General features: G+C 45.9%; 1 protein-coding gene across 2 annotated transcripts in view; it reads left to right on the forward strand.

Annotated features, from left to right (window-relative positions):
* LOC106594046 (low density lipoprotein receptor adapter protein 1) overlaps positions 1–21,491 on the forward strand; it is a 131,726-nt gene that overhangs the window by 45,974 nt on the left and 64,261 nt on the right. For both annotated transcript variants that reach the window (XM_045721181.1, XM_045721182.1), the window contains exon 2: positions 17,240–17,382. In XM_045721181.1, coding sequence (XP_045577137.1) covers positions 17,240–17,382 — 143 coding nt within the window. The remainder of the gene's footprint in view (positions 1–17,239; positions 17,383–21,491) is intronic.

Consider the following 21,491-nt stretch of genomic DNA (forward strand, 5'->3'; position numbering starts at 1 on the left):
CTGCCTGGTTACAGGGTTAAAACAGAAACAACTCAAAGGGTTAAGTTATGGTTTGGGGAAGGCTTAAAACAAAATAATACAAAATTACGTTTCCATTAAGTATCATAAAGTACTCTCCCTGCTTGCTAGAGAATTGTGAACTGCCGTGGTCTCAGCAGCACTCTGAGCCTGGTGAGTTCCAGCCCAGTGCTGTGCCCTGAGCCTGGTGAGTTCCAGCCCAGTGCTGTGCTCTGAGCCTGGTGAGTTCCAGCCCAGTGCTGTGCCCTGAGCCTGGTGAGTTCCAGCCCAGTGCTGTGCTCTGAGCCTGGTGAGTTCCAGCCCTGTGCTGTGCTCTGAGCCTGGTGAGTTCCAGCCCTGTGCTGTGCTCTGAGCCTGGTGAGTTCCAGCCCAGTGCTGTGCCCTGAGCCTTGAGTTCCAGCCCAGTGCTGTGCCCTGAGCCTGGTGAGTTCCAGCCCAGTGCTTGCCCTGAGCCTGGTGAGTTCCAGCCCAGTGCTGTGCCCTGAGCCTGGTGAGTTCCAGCCCAGTGCTGTGCCCTGAGCCTGGTGAGTTCCAGCCCTGTGCTGTGCTCTGAGCCTGGTGAGTTCCAGCCCTGTGCTGTGCTCTGAGCCTGGTGAGTTCCAGCCCAGTGCTGTGCTCTGAGCCTGGTGAGTTCCAGCCCAGTGCTGTGCTCTGAGCCTGGTGAGTTCCAGCCCAGTGCTGTGCCATCTTTTGGGGGGAAGGCATTCCCTTGGCAGACACACACACACACACACGACACACACGCCACACACACACGCCACACACACGCCACACACACACACACGCGCACCAGTGACACAGATACGCCACACACACACACACGCGCGCACCAGTGACACAGATACGCCACACACAGACACAGGCACACACACGCACCAGACACACACACACACACACACACACACACACACGCACCAGACACACAGATATGCCACACACACACACTCACACACATATAGAAAGCTGCTCATTGACTACAGCTCAGCATTCAACACCATAGTGCCCTTAAAGCTCATCACTAAGCTAAGGACCCTGGGACTAAACAACTCCCTCTGCAACTGGGTCCTGGACTTCCTGACGGGCCACCCCCAGGTGGTAAGGGTAGGTAACAATCAATCAATCAATCAATCAATCGAATGTATTTATTAAACCCTCCTTACATCAGCTGATGTCACAAAGTGCTGTACAGAAACCCAGCCTAAAACCCCAAACAGCAAGCAATGCAGGTGTAGAAGCACGGTGGCTAGGAAAAACTCCCTAGAAAGGCCAAAACCTAGGAAGAAACCTAGAGAGGAACCAGGCTATGAGGGGTGGCCAGTCCTCTTCAGGCTGTACCACAACACATCTGCCATGCGGATCCTCAAAACGGGGGCCCCTCAGGGGTGCGTGCTTGGTCCCCTCCTGTACTTTGTATTAGCTCCATGACTGCATGGCCAAGCACGACTCCAACACCATCATTAATTAAGTTTGCCGACGAAACAACACTGGTAGACCTGATCACCGACAATGATGAGACGGCGTATAGGGAGGAGGTCAGAGACCTTGCAGTGTGGTGCCAGGATAACAACCTCTCCCTCAACGTGATCAAGACAAAGGAGATGATCGTGGACACAGGAAAAGGAGGGCAGAGCACGCTCCCATTCTCATCAAAGGAGCTGTAGTGGAGCAGGTTGAGAGCTTCAAATTCCTTCGTGTCCACATCAACAACAAACTAGAATGGTCCAAACACACCAAGACAGTCGTGAAGAGGGCACGACTGTCTCCGTCAGGAGACTGAAAAGATTTGGCATGGCTCCTCAGAACCTCAGAAGGTTCTACAGCTGCACCGTCGAGAGCACCCTGACTGGTTGCATCACCGCCTACAATGGCAACTGCTCGCCCTCAGACCGCAAGGCACTACAGAGGGTCCTGCCATCCAGTACCTCTATACCAGGCGGTGTCAGAGGAAGGCCCTAAAAATTGCCAAAGACTCATTAAGAAGGAATTAAAGTCCACAAATTAACTTTTAACCTCTATGGGCTAGGTGGGACGCTAGCGTGCCACCCGTGGTGCACTCCATCAACAGCAGGTGCATTTCAAGAGCGGCAAATTTGAATCCAAATAAATGTCAAAATTCAAATTTTTCAAAAATACAACTATTTTACACCATTTGAAAGATAAACATCTCCTTAATCTAACCACGTTTTACGATTTCAAAAAGGTTTTACGGCGAAAGCATAAATTTAGAGTATGTTAGGACAGTACATTTACAAGAGTTGTGTGTAATGTTTTGTCAAGTCAAAGACAGGGTCACCAAAACCATAAAACCAGCTAAAATGATGCACTAACCTTTTACAATCTCCATCAGATGACACTCCTAGGACATTATGTTAGACAATGCATGCATTTTTAGTTCTATCAAGTTCATATTTATATCCAAAAACAGCGTTTTACTATGGCATTGATGTTGAGGAAATCGTTTCCCTCCAATAACCGGCAGTCAAGTCAGCGTCACAAATTAAATAATTAAAATTAGAAAACATTGGTAAAATATTATATTGTCATTTAAAGAATTATAGATGTACATCTCTTGAACGCAATCAACTTGCCAGATTTAAAAATAACCTTACTGGGAAATCACACTTTGCAATAATCTGAGCACTGCGCCCAGAAAAATACGCGTTGCGATACAGACTAGACGTCATGTTGGGGAGATCTAAAATCGAAAATACTATGTAAATAATCCATTACCTTTGATTCTCTTCATCAGATGTCACTTCCAGGTATCACAGGTCCATAACGAATGTAGTTTTGTTCAAAAAAGCTCATCATTTATGTCCAAAAATCTCCGTCTTGTTAGCACATGATCTAAGCCAGCCGGACTTCTCGTCATGAACGAGGGGAAAAAATATATTTCCGTTCGTTCAAACATGTCAAACGTTGTATAGCATAAATCATTAGGGCCTTTTTAACCAGAACATGAATAATATTCAAGGTGGACGAATGCATACTCTTTTATAACGTATTGGAACGAGGGTACCCAACATGAACTCGCGCGCCAGGTGTCTAATGGGACATCATCGTTCCATGGCTCTTGTTCGGTCAGATCTCCCTCCAGAAGACTCAAAACACTTTGTAAAGGCTGGTGACATCTAGTGGAAGCAATAGGAAGTGCCAAAATATTCCTCAGCCCCTGTGTTTTTCAATGGGATAGGTTTAAAGTCAATACAACACATCAGGTATCCACTTCCTGTCAGAAAATGTCTCAGGGTTTTGCCTGCCAAATGAGTTCTGTTATACTCACAGACACCATTCAAACAGTTTTAGAAACTTTAGAGTGTTTTCTATCCATATATAATAAGTATATGCATATTCTAGTTACTGGGTAGGATTAGTAACCAGATTAAATCGGGTACATTTTTTTTATCCAGACGTGCAAATGCTGCCCCCTAGCCCTAACAGGTTAAGAAGGTACACCTGTTAATTGAAATACATTCCAGGTGACTACCTCATGAAGCTGGTTGAGAGAATGCCAAGAGTGTGCAAAGCTGTCATCAAGGCAAAGGGTGGCTATTTGAAGAATCTCAATATAAAATATATTTTGATTTGTTTAACACTTTTTTGGGTTACTACATGATTCCATATATGTTATTTCATCGTTTTGATGTCTTCACTATTGTTCTTCAATGTAGAAAATATTACAAAAAAATTAAAATAAACCTTGAATGAGCAGGTGTTCTGAAACTTTTGACCGGTAGTGTAGGTAGGGGGTAAAGTGACTAGGCAAAAAGTTAGATAATACATATTACCTCAATTACCTGGACTAACCTGCACCCCAGCACATTGACTCTGTACCGGTACCCCCTGTATATAGACTCATTACTAACCTGATCCCCAGCACATTGACTCTGTACCGGTACCCCCTGTATATAGCCTCCACATTGACTCTGTACCGGTACCCCCTGTATATAGCCTCCACATTGACTCTGTACCGGTACCCCCTGTATATAGCCTCCACATTGACTCTGTACCGGTACCACCTGTATATAGCCTTCACATTGACTCTGTACCGGTTCCCCCTGTATATAGCCTCCACATTGACTCTGTACCGGTACCCCCTGTATATAGCCTCCACATTGACTCTGTACCGGTACCCCCTGTATATAGCTCATTACTAACCTCACACATTGACTCTGTACCGGTACCCCCTGTATATAGCCTCCACATTGACTCTGTACCGGTTCCCCCTGTATATAGCCTCCACATTGACTCTGTACCGGTACCCCCTGTATATAGCCTCCACATCGACTCTGTACCGGTACCCCCTGTATATAGCCTCCACATTGACTCTGTACCGGTACCCCCTGTATATAGCCTCCACATTGACTCTGTACCGGTACACCCTGTATATAGCCTCCACATTGACTCTGTACCGGTACCCCCTGTATATTGTATATAGCCTCCACATTGACTCTGTACCGGTACACCCTGTATATAGCCTCCACATTGACTCTGTACCGGTACCCCCTGTATATAGCCTCCACATTGACTCTGTACCGGTACCCCCTGTATATAGCCTCCACATTGACTCTGTACCGGTACCCCCTGTATATAGCCTCCACATTGACTCTGTACCGGTACACCCTGTATATAGCCTCCACATTGACTCTGTACCGGTACCCCCTGTATATAGCCTCCACATTGACTCTGTACCGGTACACCCTGTATATAGCCTCCACATTGACTCTGTACCGGTACACCCTGTATATAGCCTCCACATTGACTCTGTACTGGTACACCCTGTATATAGCCTCCACATTGACTCTGTTCCGGTACCCCCTGTATATAGCCTCCACATTGACTCTGTACCGGTACACCCTGTATATAGCCTCCACATTGACTCTGTACCGCTACCCCCTGTATATAGCCTCCACATTGACTCTGTACCGGTACCCCCTGTATATAGCCTCCACATTGACTCTGTACTGGTACCCCCCTGTATATAGCCTCCACATTGACTCTGTACCGTAACCCCCTGTATATAGCCTCCACATTGACTCTGTACCGGTACCCCCTGTATATAGCCTCCACATTGACTCTGTACCGTACCCCCTGTATATAGCCTCCACATTGACTCTGTACCTGGTACCCCTGTATATAGCCTCCACATTGACTCTGTACCGGTACCCCCCTGTATATAGCCTCCACATTGACTCTGTACCGGTACCCCCTGTATATAGCCTCCACATTGACTCTGTACCGGTACCCCCTGTATATAGCCTCCACATTGACTCTGTACTGGTACCCCCTGTATATAGCCTCCACATTGACTCTGTACCGTAATACCCTGTATATAGCCTCCACATTGACTCTGTACCGTAATACTCTGTATATAGCCTCCACATTGACTCTGTACCGGTACCCACTATATAGCTTCGTTATTGTTATTTTATTGTTGCTCTTGAATTATTCTTAGTTTTTCTATTACCTTTTTTCCCCCATTTTTATTTATTTATTGTTTACTTCAGTTTATTTAGTTAATACTTAACACTTTTTTTTTTTCTTAAAATTGCATTGTTGGTTAATTTAATTGCTTGTAAGTAAGCATTTCACTGTCAGGTCTACACCTGTTGTATTTGGCGTATGTGACAAATAAAGGGTGATTTTTATTTGTTACACACCACACGCATACACCGCACAAACACACACTAGTTCTGGGCAGTATACCGTTTTTGACTATATACCAGTATTGATGCACCCGTTTAGGTTTTAACTTTACCTTCTATAACGGAATGTGGATGTTTGGTTTGTTAAATGTGATACGTAGTGTCACATTTTATAGTTTACTTCCTCACAGACCTAGCTCCGCCCCCTGACAATCAAGGAGCGCATTAGTTGTTCCTGGACCTCATGGAGAGACTTGTGATCAGTCTGCATGGTCAATGCAGCACGTGGAGAGACTTGTGATCAGTCTGCATGGTCAATGCAGCACGTGGAGAGACTTGTGATCAGTCTGCATGGTCAATGCAGCACGTGGAGAGACTTGTGATCAGTCTGCATGGTCAATGCAGCACGTGGAGAGACTTGTGATCAGTCTGCATGGTCAATGCAGCACGTGGAGAGACTTGTGATCAGTCTGCATGGTCAATGCAGCACGTGGAGAGACTTGTGATCAGTCTGCATGGTCAATGCAGCACGTGGAGAGACTTGTGATCAGTCTGCATGGTCAATGCAGCACGTGGAGAGACTTGTGATCAGTCTGCATGGTCAATGCAGCACGTGGAGAGACTTGTGATCAGTCTGCATGGTCAATGCAGCACGTGGAGAGACTTGTGATCAGTCTGCATGGTCAATGCAGCACGTGGAGAGACTTGTGATCAGTCTGCATGGTCAATGCAGCACGTGGAGAGACTTGTGATCAGTCTGCATGGTTAATACAGTTTTCACTTTGCTTCTTACATCTGCAAACAGCTAGTTTGTATTTTCTTAGTAATTTGGTCCTAAATCTTGATAGCCACTAATACTAATGCAAATCGCTAATGCTCAGAGCAAACGTAATTATCTATACAGCCTGATTAAAAATAAAAAAATAAAAATAAAAAGAGTGGGGTAACATCTCACAGCAAGAACTGGCAAATCTGGTGACGTCCATGAAGAGTAGATGCACTGCGTAGGTAATGCAGCTGGTGGCCACACCAGATACTGACTAACTTTTGATTTTGACCCCCCCCCCCCCCCTTTGTTCAGGGACACATTATTCCATTTCTGTTAGTCACATGTCTGTGGAACTTGTTCAGTTTATGTCTCAGTTGTTGAATATTGTTATGTTCATACAAATATTTACCCATCTTACGTTTGCTGAAAATAAACGCAGTTGATAGTGAGAGGACGTTTCTTTCTTTGCTGAGTTTAGTATGTACAGTACCAGTCAAAAGTTTGGACACACCTACTCGTTCAATATTTTTACTATTTTCTATATAGGGGATTGGAAATTATGCCGACAATTACATTGATGGAAGCTACAGTGCCTTGCAAAAGTATTCATCCCCCTTGGCGTTTTTTCCTATTTTGTTGCATTACAACCTGTAATTTAAATGTATTTTTATTTGGATTTCATGTAATGGACATACACAAAATAGTCCAAATTGGTGAAGTGAAATGAAAAAAATGTGTTTCAATTTTGTTGTTGTTGACATTTCAACAGAAAAGTGGTGCGTCCATATGTATTCACCCCCTTTGCTATGAAGCCTCTAAATAAGATCTGGTGCAACCAATTACCTTCAGAAGTCACATAATTAGTTAAATTGCACACAGGTGGACTTTATTTAAGTGTCACATGATCTGTCACATGATCTCAGTATATCTACACCTGTTCTGAAAGGCCCCAGAGTCTGCAACACCACCAAGCAATGGGCACCACCAAGCAATGGGCACCACCAAGCAATGGGCACCACTAAGCAATGGGCACCACTAAGCAATGGGCACCACCAAGCAAGTGGCACCATAAAGACCAAGTAGATACAAAACCCCCACAAATCTATTTTAATTCCAGGTTGTAAGGCAACAAAATAGGAAAAATGCCAAGGGGGGTGAATACTTTTGCAAGCCACTGTATGTCTTAATTGTATTAATTATATCTACAATATTAAAGCTGATCTAAAATAATCATTTTTAAATGTAAAAATATTTAATAACAATAATATATAAAATGAATGTGTTGCCACCCTAGAGTCACACACAACTCAAAAAGTTATTTTGTAACTTTTATTATTAAAAAAAACAACATAAAATACGGTCAAATACCGTCAATTTATTGTTAAATACAATGATATGATTTTTTGCCGTATCGCCCAGCCCTAACATACACACCCACCACAAGACGACAAAACAGTTATGAAATATTTAATAAGCGTCCCTCCCTCATATTGTTTGGGAGGTAAAATATATTTGAAAAGCCCCTAGCTGAGATGTAAAATGGTTTAGAGGTGTGGGCTGAGGTACTGGGAGGAGGGAGGGAGGGAGGGAGGAAAGGATGGGGAAGTATAAAAGAGAGAGACAGAGAGCGTTGTATGTAAGGGGGAGGGAGAGGTTTTGAAAGGCCCAGAGAGGGGGAGGGAGGGACGGAGGAAAGGATGGGGAAGTGTAGAAGAGACAGACAGAGCGTGTATATAAGGGGGAGGGAGAGGTTTTGAAAGGCCCAGAGAAGGGAGGGAGGGACGGAGGAAAGGATGGGGAAGTGTAGAAGAGACAGACAGAGAGCGGTGTATATAAGGGGGAGGGAGAGGTTTTGAAAGGCCCAGAGAAAGGGAGGGAGGGACGGAGGAAAGGATGGGGAAGTGTAGAAGAGACAGACAGAGAGCGGTGTATATAAGGGGAGGGAGAGGTTTTGAAAGGCCCAGAGAGGGGGAGGGAGGGACGGAGGAAAGGATGGGGAAGTGTAGAAGAGACAGACAGAGAGCGGTGTATATAAGGGGGAGGGAGAGGTTTTGAAAGGCCCAGAGAGGGGGAGGGAGGGACGGAGGAAAGGATGGGGAAGTGTAGAAGAGACAGACAGAGAGCGGTGTATATAAGGGGGAGGGAGAGGTTTTGAAAGGCCCAGAGAGAGGGAGGGAGACATTCTGTGTTCTCCTCCCAAACATCTAGTGTGGGTCTGTGCTGCTCTGTAACAGATGGCTCAGCCTGCATGGAGCGTTCCAATGGTACAGGACAGCAGCATGTTAGAACCCTCTACTGTCATCTCTCTGGAGCGTTCCAATGGTACAGGATAGCAGCATGTTAGAACCCTCTACTGTCATCTCTCTGGAGCGTTCCAATGGTACAGGACAGCAGCATGTTAGAACCCTCTACTGTCATCTCTCTGGAGCGCTCCAATGGTACAGGACAGCAGCATGTTAGAACCCTCTACTGTCATCTCTCTGGAGCGTTCCAATGGTACAGGATAGCAGCATGTTAGAACCCTCTACTGTCATCTCTCTGGAGCGCTCCAATGGTACAGGACAGCAGCATGTTAGAACCCTCTACTGTCATCTCTCTGGAGCGCTCCAATGGTACAGGACAGCAGCATGTTAGAACCCTCTACTGTCATCTCTCTGGAGCGCTCCAATGGTACAGGATAGCAGCATGTTAGAACCCTCTACTGTCATCTCTCTGGAGCGTTCCAATGGTACAGGACAGCAGCATGTTAGAACCCTCTACTGTCATCTCTCTGGAGCGCTCCAATGGTACAGGACAGCAGCATGTTAGAACCCTCTACTGTAATCTCTCTGGAGCGCTCCAATGGTACAGGACAGCAGCATGTTAGAACCCTCTACTGTCATCTCTCTGGAGCGCTCCAATGGTACAGGACAGCAGCATGTTAGAACCCTCTACTGTCATCTCTCTGGAGCGTTCCAATGGTACAGGACAGCAGCATGTTAGAACCCTCTACTGTCATCTCTCTGGAGCGCTCCAATGGTACAGGACAGCAGCATGTTAGAACCCTCTACTGTCATCTCTCTGGAGCGCTCCAATGGTACAGGATAGCAGCATGTTAGAACCCTCTACTGTCATCTCTCTGGAGCGTTCCAATGGTACAGGACAGCAGCATGTTAGAACCCTCTACTGTCATCTCTCTGGAGCGCTCCAATGGTACAGGACAGCAGCATGTTAGAACCCTCTACTGTCATCTCTCTGGAGCGCTCCAATGGTACAGGATAGCAGCATGTTAGAACCCTCTACTGTCATCTCTCTGGAGCGCTCCAATGGTACAGGATAGCAGCATGTTAGAACCCTCTACTGTCATCTCTCTGGAGCGTTCCAATGGTACAGGATAATAGCATGTTAGAACCCTCTACTGTCATCTCTCTGGAGCGTTCCAATGGTACAGGACAGCAGCATGTTAGAACCCTCTACTGTCATCTCTCTGGAGCGTTCCAATGGTACAGGACAGCAGCATGTTAGAACCCTCTACTGTCATCTCTCTGGAGCGTTCCAATGGTACAGGACAGCAGCATGTTAGAACCCTCTACTGTCATCTCTCTGGAGCGTTCCAATGGTACAGGACAGCAGCATGTTAGAACCCTCTACTGTCATCTCTCTGGAGCGCTCCAATGGTACAGGACAGCAGCATGTTAGAACCCTCTACTGTCATCTCTCTGGAGCGCTCCAATGGTACAGGACAGCAGCATGTTAGAACCCTCTACTGTCATCTCTCTGGAGCGCTCCAATGGTACAGGACAGCAGCATGTTAGAACCCTCTACTGTCATCTCTCTGGAGCGCTCCAATGGTACAGGACAGCAGCATGTTAGAACCCTCTACTGTCATCTCTCTGGAGCGTTCCAATGGTACAGGACAGCAGCATGTTATAACCCTCTACTGTCATCTCTCTGGAGCGTTCCAATGGTACAGGATAGCAGCATGTTAGAACCCTCTACTGTAATCTCTCTGGAGCGTTCCAATGGTACAGGATAGCAGCATGTTAGAACCCTCTACTGTCATCTCTCTGGAGCGCTCCAATGGTACAGGACAGCAGCATGTTAGAACCCTCTACTGTCATCTCTCTGGAGCGCTCCAATGGTACAGGACAGCAGCATGTTAGAACCCTCTACTGTCATCTCTCTGGAGCGCTCCAATGGTACAGGACAGCAGCATGTTAGAACCCTCTACTGTCATCTCTCTGGAGCGCTCCAATGGTACAGGACAGCAGCATGTTAGAACCCTCTACTGTCATCTCTCTGGAGCGTTCCAATGGTACAGGACAGCAGCATGTTAGAACCCTCTACTGTAATTTCTCTGCATTTCTCTCTCTTCCCCTCTCTCTCTCTTCCTCTCTCTCTCTTTCCTTCTCTCTTCCATCCGCCACGTTCCATCATAGTTCAGTAGGTGAGAGAAAGTGTTTGGTAAGAGTTTGGAAAGATCATCACTTTTTTTTAGTATGTTTTTCATTTGCTCTCTGTTTACCAGTTAGTGAGCTGGCTTATGACTAAGTGACATTTCGATTTCATATGGTGGTATAGGTTCAGCTGATCATTGCTGGTAACTGTCTGGGGTTGGCAGGAGTCCTGTGGACAGTCTACAGAGCTGGTGAACCCAGTTACAGGGTTCTCTCCGGTGTCCAGGTGCCACTGAGGGATATGTTAAGCTCTCTGCACACCCAGCTTCCCCCCAACAACCCCCATTCACTCCCCACTGTGTACCCAGCTTCCCCACCATTCACTCTCCACTGTGTACCCAGCTTCCCCACCATTCACTCCCCACTGTGAACCCAGCTTCCCCCCACAGTTCCCTTGTCTACTCCATCCCCACTCCACAGTATCTACAGCCTACAGTATCTGTCTAAGGCGGGGGGGTCACAACCTGTCTCACTGGAAGAGCCCTTTTTTTCCCACACACAACAAAAAAAAGTGTTGAGTGAGCCGCACAATAAATATTTGCCCTTTTCAAGTGTAATACTGGCAATATCGGATATTTAGCACCACGGAATAGCAGTTAGATCAAATTACCACAAAATCTGACGTTGAGGTTCACAGAGCAGTGGATTCAGCGGCTGTCTGGTGAAGTTGCAGTGAGAATCGAATCTCCTGAACATACAATAAATTCTACAGGAGTGATGTTACTTTTTGATTTCAAAACCTACCAAAGAAGAAAACCAGTGATTCATTGAAATAGCCACATCAAGCCCCGCAAGAAATGGAAAAATAAAACACATATACAGAAATATTAGAAGCAAACAGATGTAAACAGACTTTCTTATAGCATTCTAACTAAAAAAACAATGTGTTGTGTTTTTCTTCTTTGGCTGCTTTAGCTTCATTCATCGATAGTTGACCTAACATTCTACAAACATTCGCATTCTAGAATTACAAAAGCATATTTAGCTAGCAACGTCCATAGAAATTCGCTATTACTTGTGCAAATTTTGTTAGTATTCTGGTAATAGACGTCCAATTCTATTTTGTGCGTTTTTTTGGCGCCCCCCTTGTGGACTAACTAAGCCGGTATTACCGTAAATCCCGGTGTGAGAGAAGGATGGTATGAGCATATGGATACCGCCAAACCCTAGTAATTACTGTAGTGTTTTTTTCTGGCATTACTGTAGTATCTACAGGTAGGACTGGAGGCTGAACAGATAGTTCAAAGCTTCTCTTTTCTTCTCTTTTCTATAACAGGTAGGGAACACAATATACAGTGCATTCAGAAAGTATTCAGACCCCTTCTCTTATTCCACATTTTGTTACGTTACAGCCTTATTCTAAAATGAATTAAATATATAAAAATCCTCATCAATCTACACACAATATCCCATAATGACGAAGCGAAAACAGGTTTTTATAATTTTCTTTGCTTGCAAAGGGTTTTTCTGATAATTTTTTATACATTTGCCCAAATTTTTTAAAACGTGTTAGTTTTGTCTTTATGGGGTATTGTGTGTAGACTGATGAAGATTTTTTTTTTTTTTTTAATAAATTATAGAATAAGGCTGTAATGTATGTCATGACTGTCTTGTGAGGATCAGAATGGGTCAGATCAGCTTGGCAATGGCTGACAGTAACCAGGCCCAGGGGGGCTGCTGGATGGTTCACACCTTGTTGTAAATTACAGCAGGAGGGGTTTCTTTATTCCCCTCCAGTATGAACAAAGGCATGTATTTTTGTTAACAGGCTTTTCCCACTGAAACTCGAACACTGTCAAATGTGAATACTGGAATAATAATTCTAACATAAGAATGCGGGGAATGGTCAGTGGGGAGCTATAGAAAACGAATGTCATATTGTTTTTCATTTTGTGACGTCATCAACTGTATGGACGAAGTACTGTAACTTTGAAAGTATATCCCCTTTTATCTGTGATGTTTCCATCCAATACATTGTGCATATAATATGAAACATGATGCAAGTATTTTTGTTAAGATAGATTATTTTATACCTCCTAAAATCACAGTACTATCTCCTATAAACTGTGCATAGTAAGTAGCCACGCCCGAGTGAGGTCAGAGAGCGTGTCATACTGATGGAACTGTCCCCTTCGGCCAGAGGGCATAAAAGGATTGCCAACAGATATTAACATTAGACCAGGAAACGTGAGGCGGTAGCTACCTGTTTGAAATGGTTGTAACTTTGATCCTCAACACGAGGTGAAGAAATAAACTCACCTTTCTTTAGACCAGAGAGACGGAGAGCTTCAGCTCATGTCCATCGTGGTCCAAATCCTGAATAATCAACACGAGGTGTAGACGAGAAGCTCACCTCCCAGACAATAACTGAGACAGCTGATTAGCTGTCTTGAGTCAAATATCCAGAAAAGTGAATCTAAGTGAGACTATCCTACTACGCTCATCACCAATGGGAACCGTCGACACGGCTGGTTATCTTCCAGAGTGAACAACAGTAAAAGATGGGAAAGGGGAGACCCCTTTCGGACAATCAGAGCCATACCGTTTCCTAAGGAGGGCTAGTTCTGACCGAACAAAGGCACTCGCATGTAAATACATTAATGATTTCTTATTCCAAACGGGCGGCGGTTTGTGGGAAAACTATATGATTACTGTGGGAATAGTTCTGAAATGCATCGACAATAAGTGCCTTTTTCTCTCTCTCCATGTCGTTGTGTAAAAAGCCATATTGTGTCAGTCCGCTAAGGACCTTTGTCTCATGTATTAAGTGTGTATGTAATCCTGTTTATTATTTAGTTAACTAGTAAATAAGTAGTAATAAGTATAACAGCCACTTGCAGCCTGTGGCGTGATTTTCAAAACATTAAAAATCCTATTACTTCAATTTCTCAAACATATGACTATTTTACAGCTATTTAAAGACAAGACTCTCGTTAATCTAACCACACTGTCCGATTTCAAAAAGGCTTTACAACGAAAGCAAAACATTAGATTATGTCAGCAGAGTACCAAGCCAGAAATAATCAGACACCCATTTTTCAAGCCAGCATATAATGTCACCAAAACCCAGAAGACAGCTAAATGCAGCACTCACCTTTGATGATCTTCATCAGATGACAACCCTACGACATTATGTTATACAATACATGCATGTTTTGTTCAATCAAGTTCATATTTATATCAAAAACCAGATTTTTACATTAGCATGTGACGTTCAGAACTAGCAAACTTCCGGGGAATTCGCTAACATTTTACTAAATTACTCACGATAAACGTTCACAAAAAGCATAACAATTATTTTAAGAATTATAGATACAGACCTCCTCTATGCACTCGATATGTCCGATTTTAAAATAGCTTTTTGGTGAAAGCACATTTTGCAATATTCTAAGTACATAGCCCAGGCATCACGGGCTCGCTATTTAGACACCCGGCAAGTTTAGCACTCACCATAATCATATTTACTATTATAAAAGTTTCATTACCTTTTGTTGTCTTCGTCAGAATGCACACCCAGGACTGCTACTTCAATAACAAATGTTGGTTTGGTCCAAAATAATCCATCGTTATATCCGAATAGCGGCGTTTTGTTCGATGCGTTCCAGACACTATCCGAAATAGTAAAGAAGTGTCGCGCATGGCGCAATTCGTGACAATAAAATTCTAAATATTCCATTACCGTACTTCGAAGCATGTCAACCGCTGTTTAAAATCAATTTTTACGACATTTTTCTCGTAGAAAAGCGATAATATTCCGACAGGGAATCTCCTTTTCGGCAAACAGAGGAAAAAATCCCAAAGGCGGGGGCGGTCGGGTCACGCGCCTAAGCCCAGAGTCCCTTGATCGGCCACTTGAGAAAGGCGATAATGTGTTTCAGCCTGGGGCTGGAATGACGACATTCTGTTTTTTCCCGGGCTCTGAGCGCCTATGGACGACGTGGGAAGTGTCACGTTAGAGCAGAGATCCTTAGTAAATGATAGAGATGGAAAAGAAGTTCAAGAAATGGTCAGACAGGCCACTTCCTGTAAAGGAATCTCTCAGGTTTTGACCTGCCATTTGAGTTCTGTTATACTCACAGACACCATTCAAACAGTTTTAGAAAATTTAGGGTGTTTTCTATCCATATGTAATAAGTATATGCATATTCTAGTTACTGGGTAGGAGTGGTAACCAGATTAAATCGGGTATGTTTTTTTATCCAGCCGTGTCAATACTGCCCCCTAGCCCTAACAGGTTAACCAATTTGTGTAGTACTGAATCATAAGTAAGGCTGGGGTTTTTGCAGATGCAAGGATGTTACAACTGTTCAGAATGATGATATGATAAGAAGTAATGATTAATCAGGTGACTGTTTATCGATGTAATAGATATGTCTTATAGAGTTTAATTTGGCAGATGGTAACTCTTTAAACAACCTCTTCCGTGGTGCCCCAAATTCCTAATGAGTTAATTGTTACATGATTAATTTAAATCAGGTAACAATTAAACATAGTTAGTGGATTAAATAAATAACAGTCAACAGATTAATGAAAGTAAAGTCACGATACGTAACAAAATGCGGAAAAAGTCTGAATACTTTCCGAATGCACTGTACATACACTACATGACCAAACGTATGTGCACACCTGCTCGTTGAACGTCTCATTCCACAATCATGGGCATTAATATGGAGATGTTGCTATACTGTATGTATTATGTATACTGAACAACATGTAAAGTGTTGGTCCCATGTTTCATGAGCCGTAATAGTAAAAGATCCCAGAAATGTTCCATACGCACGAAAAGCGTATTTGTCTTTCTCTCAAATTTTATGCAGAAATTTGTTTACATCCCTGTTAGTGAGCATTTCTTCTTGTTAGTGAGTACTTCTCCTCCTCCTTTGTCAAGAAATCCATCCCTCCTGACAGTTGTGGCATATTAAGAAGCTGATTAAACAGCATGATCATTACACAGGTGCACTTTGTGCTGGGGACAATAAAGGGCCACACTAAAATGTGCAGTTTTGTCACACAACACAATGTCTCGAGTTTTGAAGGAGCGTGCAATTGGCATGCTGACTGCAGGAATGCCAGAGAATTGAATGTTCTTTTCTAATTTTCCTTTTAGAGAATTTGTCAGTACATCCAACCGGCCTCACAACCGCAGGCCAAGTGTAACACGCCAGCCCAGGACCTCCACATTCAGCTTCCTCACCTGCGGGATCGTCTAAGACCAACCACTCTCCACAAACCTTCTCAGTGAAACTCCTCCGCGTGCTCGTCGTCCTCACTAGGGTCTTGACTTGACTGTAGATTGGCGTCGTAACCCGACTTCAGTGGGAAAATGTTCACCTTCGATGGCCACTGGCATGCTGGAGAAGTGTGCTCTTTAGGGATTAATCCCGGTTTCAACTGTACCGAGCAGATGGCAAACAGCGTGTATGTTGTTGTGTGGGCGAGTGGTTTGCTGATGTCATCATTGTGAACAGAGTGCCCCATGGTGGGGTTATGATATGGGCAGGTATAAGCTATGGACAACAAACACAATTGGATTTTATCAATGTCAATTTGAATGTACAGAGATCTACTGACAACATCCTGAGGCCCATTGTCGTGCCGTTCATCCACCGCCATCACCTCATGTTTCAGCATGATAATGTAGAGCCTCATGTCGCAAGGTTCTGTACACAATTCTTGGAAGATGAAAATGTCTCAGTTCTTCCATGCACCGCATACTCACCAGACATGTCACCAATTAAGCATGTTTGGGATGCTCTGGATCGATGTGTATGACAGCGTTTTTCAGTTCCTGCCAATATCCAGAAACTTTGTACAGCTATTGAAGAGGAGTGGGAACAACATTCCACAGGCCACAACCTGATCAACTCTATGCTGCATGAGGCAATTGGTGGTCACACCAGATACTGACTGGTTTTCAGATCCACATCCCTATCTTTTTTTTTTTTTTAAGGCATCTATAACCAACAGATGCATATCTGTATTCCCAGTCATGTGAAATAAATAGATTTCCTCATGTGAAATCTTTGAAATTGTTGCATGTTGCGTTTTTATATTTTTGTTCACTGTACAGACATGGTATTGTTGCTATATTTACATTGGTTGATCTTTTGCTTTGATCGTTTTCACATGCAGCCAAACATGGAACTTCATCAAACGAATGTCCCTGGGCATAACTTCTGACATTTTGTTCATTCATCAACTAGACTTTTGATGTTTCGTCCAATCACAAACAAGACTTTTGATACTGTATTTCCACCAATCACAAATGTGACTTTTCACATTTTCGTCCCCAATCACAAATTAAACTTTTAACCATTTTGTCCAATCACATCCCATTAATTGTACACCCGTTGTGTTTTCTGGCCAATCAGAGCTGCCAGAGAACTGGACAGACACCAAGGAGACCCTATTGGAAGGGATGGTCTTCCAGGTCAAGTACCTGGGGATGACTCTGGTGGGACAGCCTAAAGGAGAGGACATGGCTGCTGCTGCTATACACAGGATAGTCTCTACGGTGAGTTAGGGTGTGTGTGGGCGAGTCTCTGCCTGTCTGTCTGCCTGTCTGTCTGCCTGTCGGTCTGTTAGGTTGCCTGACTGCCTGCCTGCCTGTCGGTCTGTAGGTTGCCTGCCTGCCTGTCTGTCAGACTGACTGCCTGCCTGCCTGCCTGTCTGTCTGTCTGTTAGGTTGCCTGACTGACTGCCTGTCATGCCTGCCTGCCTGCCTGCCTGCCTGCCTGTCTGTCGGTCTGTTAGGTTGCCTGCCTGTCAGACTGACTGCCTGCCTGTCAGACTGACTGACTGCCTGCTGGCCTGTTTAGTTCTTCTCAGACTATTGTGACTGACTGCCTGTCTGCCTGCCTGTCTGTCTGCCTGCCTGCCTGCCTGCCTGTCTGTCTGTGCATTCAGAGTAGTATGACAGTCCATAGTTTATTGACTAAGACATATTAGCGCCTTGGGTTTGAGAAAAGTGCTTTACAAATGAAATGTGTTATTATTATTATTATTATATTCACACAGTCTACTAATCCTTTTTAGCTGAACAGATTACATCCTGTGTTGATTTGATGGCCTCATGGCCTCATAAGATATTCTGATTCCAAGCATTCTGCTGGTGCTCTGGTCTGACTGATCCAGACAGTATTACAATGTTAGCATGAAGGTCAGTTTGGTCATATTGGAAACACAAGTGAGTCCAGGATTATCTGTCAGCAGCCCAATGTGCTCCAGTCACAACATAACTACACGACATGACATGACATCACACACACACACACACACACACCAACTTAACAGCACAACACAGCAACCTTGCAACTCAAGGGTGGTCTGTCTGTCTGTCTGTCTGTCTGTCTGTCTGTTGTCTGTCTGTCTGTCTGTCTGTCTGTCTGTCTGTCTGTCTTCGTCTGTCTGTCTGTCTGTCTGTCTGTCTGTCTGTCTGTCTGTCTGTCTGTCTGTCTGTCTGTCTGTCTGTCTGTCTGTCTGTCTGTCTGTCTGTCTGTCTGTCTGTCTGTCTGTCTGTCTGTCTGTCTGTCTGTCTGTCTGTCTGTCTGTCTGTCTGTCTGTCTGTCTGTCTGTCTGTGTCTACATTAATTCACCAAACCATTCATTTTACACTAGGCTGTTTTACTCTTTGTATTTTTGTATTATGTTTTCTAAAGCTGTAATCAAACTGTTATTTCTATAAGCACCTACTGGGACAAATACACATGAAAGCATTTAAATAACCCACCAATTGTTTTTTTCTCTCTCTGTCTCTCTACCATTCACCACTCCCTCAATACACAATACACACACAACTCAATAAAACCCCCAGCCAGACCAGCCGGCTGGAGTAAGATTCAGTTGATTTAGTGTAGAGGGAGAAATAACACCAGAAGTCAATTGTCTCCCAGTTCCCTTGGAAACCAAGCATTCTGAATAGTGTTATTATGATAATTGTTTGCCAGTCATTTTCCATCAGCTGAGGTTATATCTAAACCCAGGGACTGAACCTGGCAGAAAAAAATACTTTAATAATGACAGTAAAGAAACACCCACAGTTTTAAAACAACATCCTCACTTCTCGTTATCACACTATTGTCTCCATCTCTGATTTTACATATGCTTTGTTAAAATACTGTTCGCTCCATGATACTGTTGGTGTCTACAGGGAGGAGGCCTGTTAGTGTCTACAGGGAGGAGGCCTGTTGGTGTCTACAGGGAGGAGGAGGCCTGTTGGTGTCTACAGGGAGGAGGCCTGTTGGTGTCTACAGGGAGGAGGCCTGTTAGTGTCTACAGGGAGGAGGCCTGTTAGTGTCTACAGGGAGGAGGCCTGTTAGTGTCTACAGGGAGGAGAAGGCCTGTTGGTGTCTACAAAGAGGAGACCTGTTAGTGTCTACAGGGAGGAGGCCTGTTAGTGTCTCCAGGGAGGAGGAGGCCTGTTGGTGTCTCCAGGGAGGAGGCCTGTTAGTGTCTATAGGGAGGAGGCCTGTTGGTGTCTCCAGGGAGTTGGAGGCCTGTTGGTGTCTCCAGGGAGGAGGAGGCCTGTTGGTGTCTCCAGGGAGGAGGAGGCCTGTTGGTGTCTCCAGGGAGGAGGAGGCCTGTTGGTGTCTACAGGGAGGAGGAGGCCTGTTGGTGTCTACAGGGAGGAGGAGGCCTGTTAGTGTCTCCAGGGAGGAGGAGGCCTGTTGGTGTCTCCAGGGAGGAGGAGGCCTGTTGGTGTCTCCAGGGAGGAGGAGGCCTGTTGGTGTCTCCAGGGAGGAGGAGGCCTGTTGGTGTCTACAGGGAGGAGGAGGCCTGTTGGTGTCTCCAGGGAGGAGGAGGCCTGTTGGTGTCTCCAGGGAGGAGGAGGCCTGTTGGTGTCTACAGGGAGGAGGCCTGTTGGTGTCTACAGGGAGGAGGCCTGTTGGTGTCTACAGGGAGGAGGCCTGTTGGTGTCTACAGGGAGGAGGCCTGTTGGTGTCTACAGGGAGGAGGCCTGTTGGTGTCTACAGGGAGGAGGCCTGTTGGTGTCTACAGGGAGGAGGCCTGTTGGTGTCTACAGGGAGGAGGCCTGTTGGTGTCTACAGGGAGGAGGCCTGTTGGTGTCTACAGGGAGGAGGCCTGTTGGTGTCTACAGGGAGGAGGCCTGTTGGTGTCTCCAGGGAGGAGGCCTGTTGGTGTCTCCAGGGAGGAGGCCTGTTGGTGTCTACAGGGAGGAGGAGGCCTGTTGGTGTCTACAGGGAGGAGGAGGCCTGTTGGTGTCTACAGGGAGGAGGAGGCCTGTTGGTGTCTCCAGGGAGGAGGAGGCCTGTTGGTGTCTACAGGGAGGAGGAGGCCTGTTGGTGTCTACAGGGAGGAGGAGGCCTGTTGGTGTCTACAGGGAGGAGGAGGCCTGTTGGTGTCTCCAGGGAGGAGGAGGCCTGTTGGTGTCTCCAGGGAGGAGGAGGCCTGTTGGTGTCTCCAGGGAGGAGGAGGCCTGTTGGTGTCTCCAGGGAGGAGGAGGCCTGTTAGTGTCTATAGGGAGGAGGCCTGTTGGTGTCTATAGGGAGGAGGCCTGTTGGTGTCTCCAGGGAGTTGGAGGCCTGTTGGTGTCTCCAGGGAGGAGGAGGCCTGTTGGTGTCTCCAGGGAGGAGGAGGCCTGTTGGTGTCTCCAGGGAGGAGGCCTGTTGGTGTCTACAGGGAGGAGGAGGCCTGTTGGTGTCTCCAGGGAGTTGGAGGCCTGTTGGTGTCTCCAGGGAGGAGGAGGCCTGTTGGTGTCTATAGGGAGGAGGCCTGTTAGTGTCTATAGGGAGGAGGCCTGTTGGTGTCTATAGGGAGGAGGCCTGTTGGTGTCTACAGGGAGGAGGAGGCCTGTTGGTGTCTCCAGGGAGGAGGCCTGTTAGTGTCTATAGGGAGGAGGAGGCCTGTTGGTGTCTACAGGGAGGAGGCCTGTTAGTGTCTATAGGGAGGAGGCCTGTTAGTGTCTATAGGGAGGAGGCCTGTTAGTGTCTATAGGGAGGAGGCCTGTTAGTGTCTATAGGGAGGAGGCCTGTTAGTGTCTACAGGGAGGAGGCCTGTTGGTGTCTACAGGGAGGAGGCCTGTTAGTGTCTATAGGGAGGAGGAGGCCTGTTGGTGTCTATAGGGAGGAGGAGGCCTGTTAGTGTCTATAGGGAGGAGGAGGCCTGTTGGTGTCTACAGGGAGGAGGCCTGTTAGTGTCTACAGGGAGGAGGCCTGTTAGTGTCTATAGGGAGGAGGCCTGTTAGTGTCTATAGGGAGGAGGCCTGTTAGTGTCTATAGGGAGGAGGCCTGTTAGTGTCTATAGGGAGGAGGCCTGTTAGTGTCTACAGGGAGGAGGAGGCCTGTTGGTGTCTACAGGGAGGAGGAGGCCTGTTGGTGTCTCCAGGGAGGAGGAGGCCTGTTGGTGTCTCCAGGGAGGAGGAGGCCTGTTGGTGTCTCCAGGGAGGAGGAGGCCTGTTGGTGTCTCCAGGGAGGAGGAGGCCTGTTGGTGTCTCCAGGGAGGAGGAGGCCTGTTGGTGTCTACAGGGAGGAGGAGGCCTGTTGGTGTCTCCAGGGGAGGAGGAGGCCTGTTGGTGTCTACAGGGAGGAGGAGGCCTGTTGGTGTCTACAGGGAGGAGGAGGCCTGTTGGTGTCTCCAGGGAGGAGGAGGCCTGTTGGTGTCTAC

This window comes from Salmo salar, chromosome ssa06, assembly GCF_905237065.1.
Source record: "Salmo salar chromosome ssa06, Ssal_v3.1, whole genome shotgun sequence".
Classification (NCBI taxonomy): Eukaryota; Metazoa; Chordata; class Actinopteri; order Salmoniformes; family Salmonidae; genus Salmo; species Salmo salar.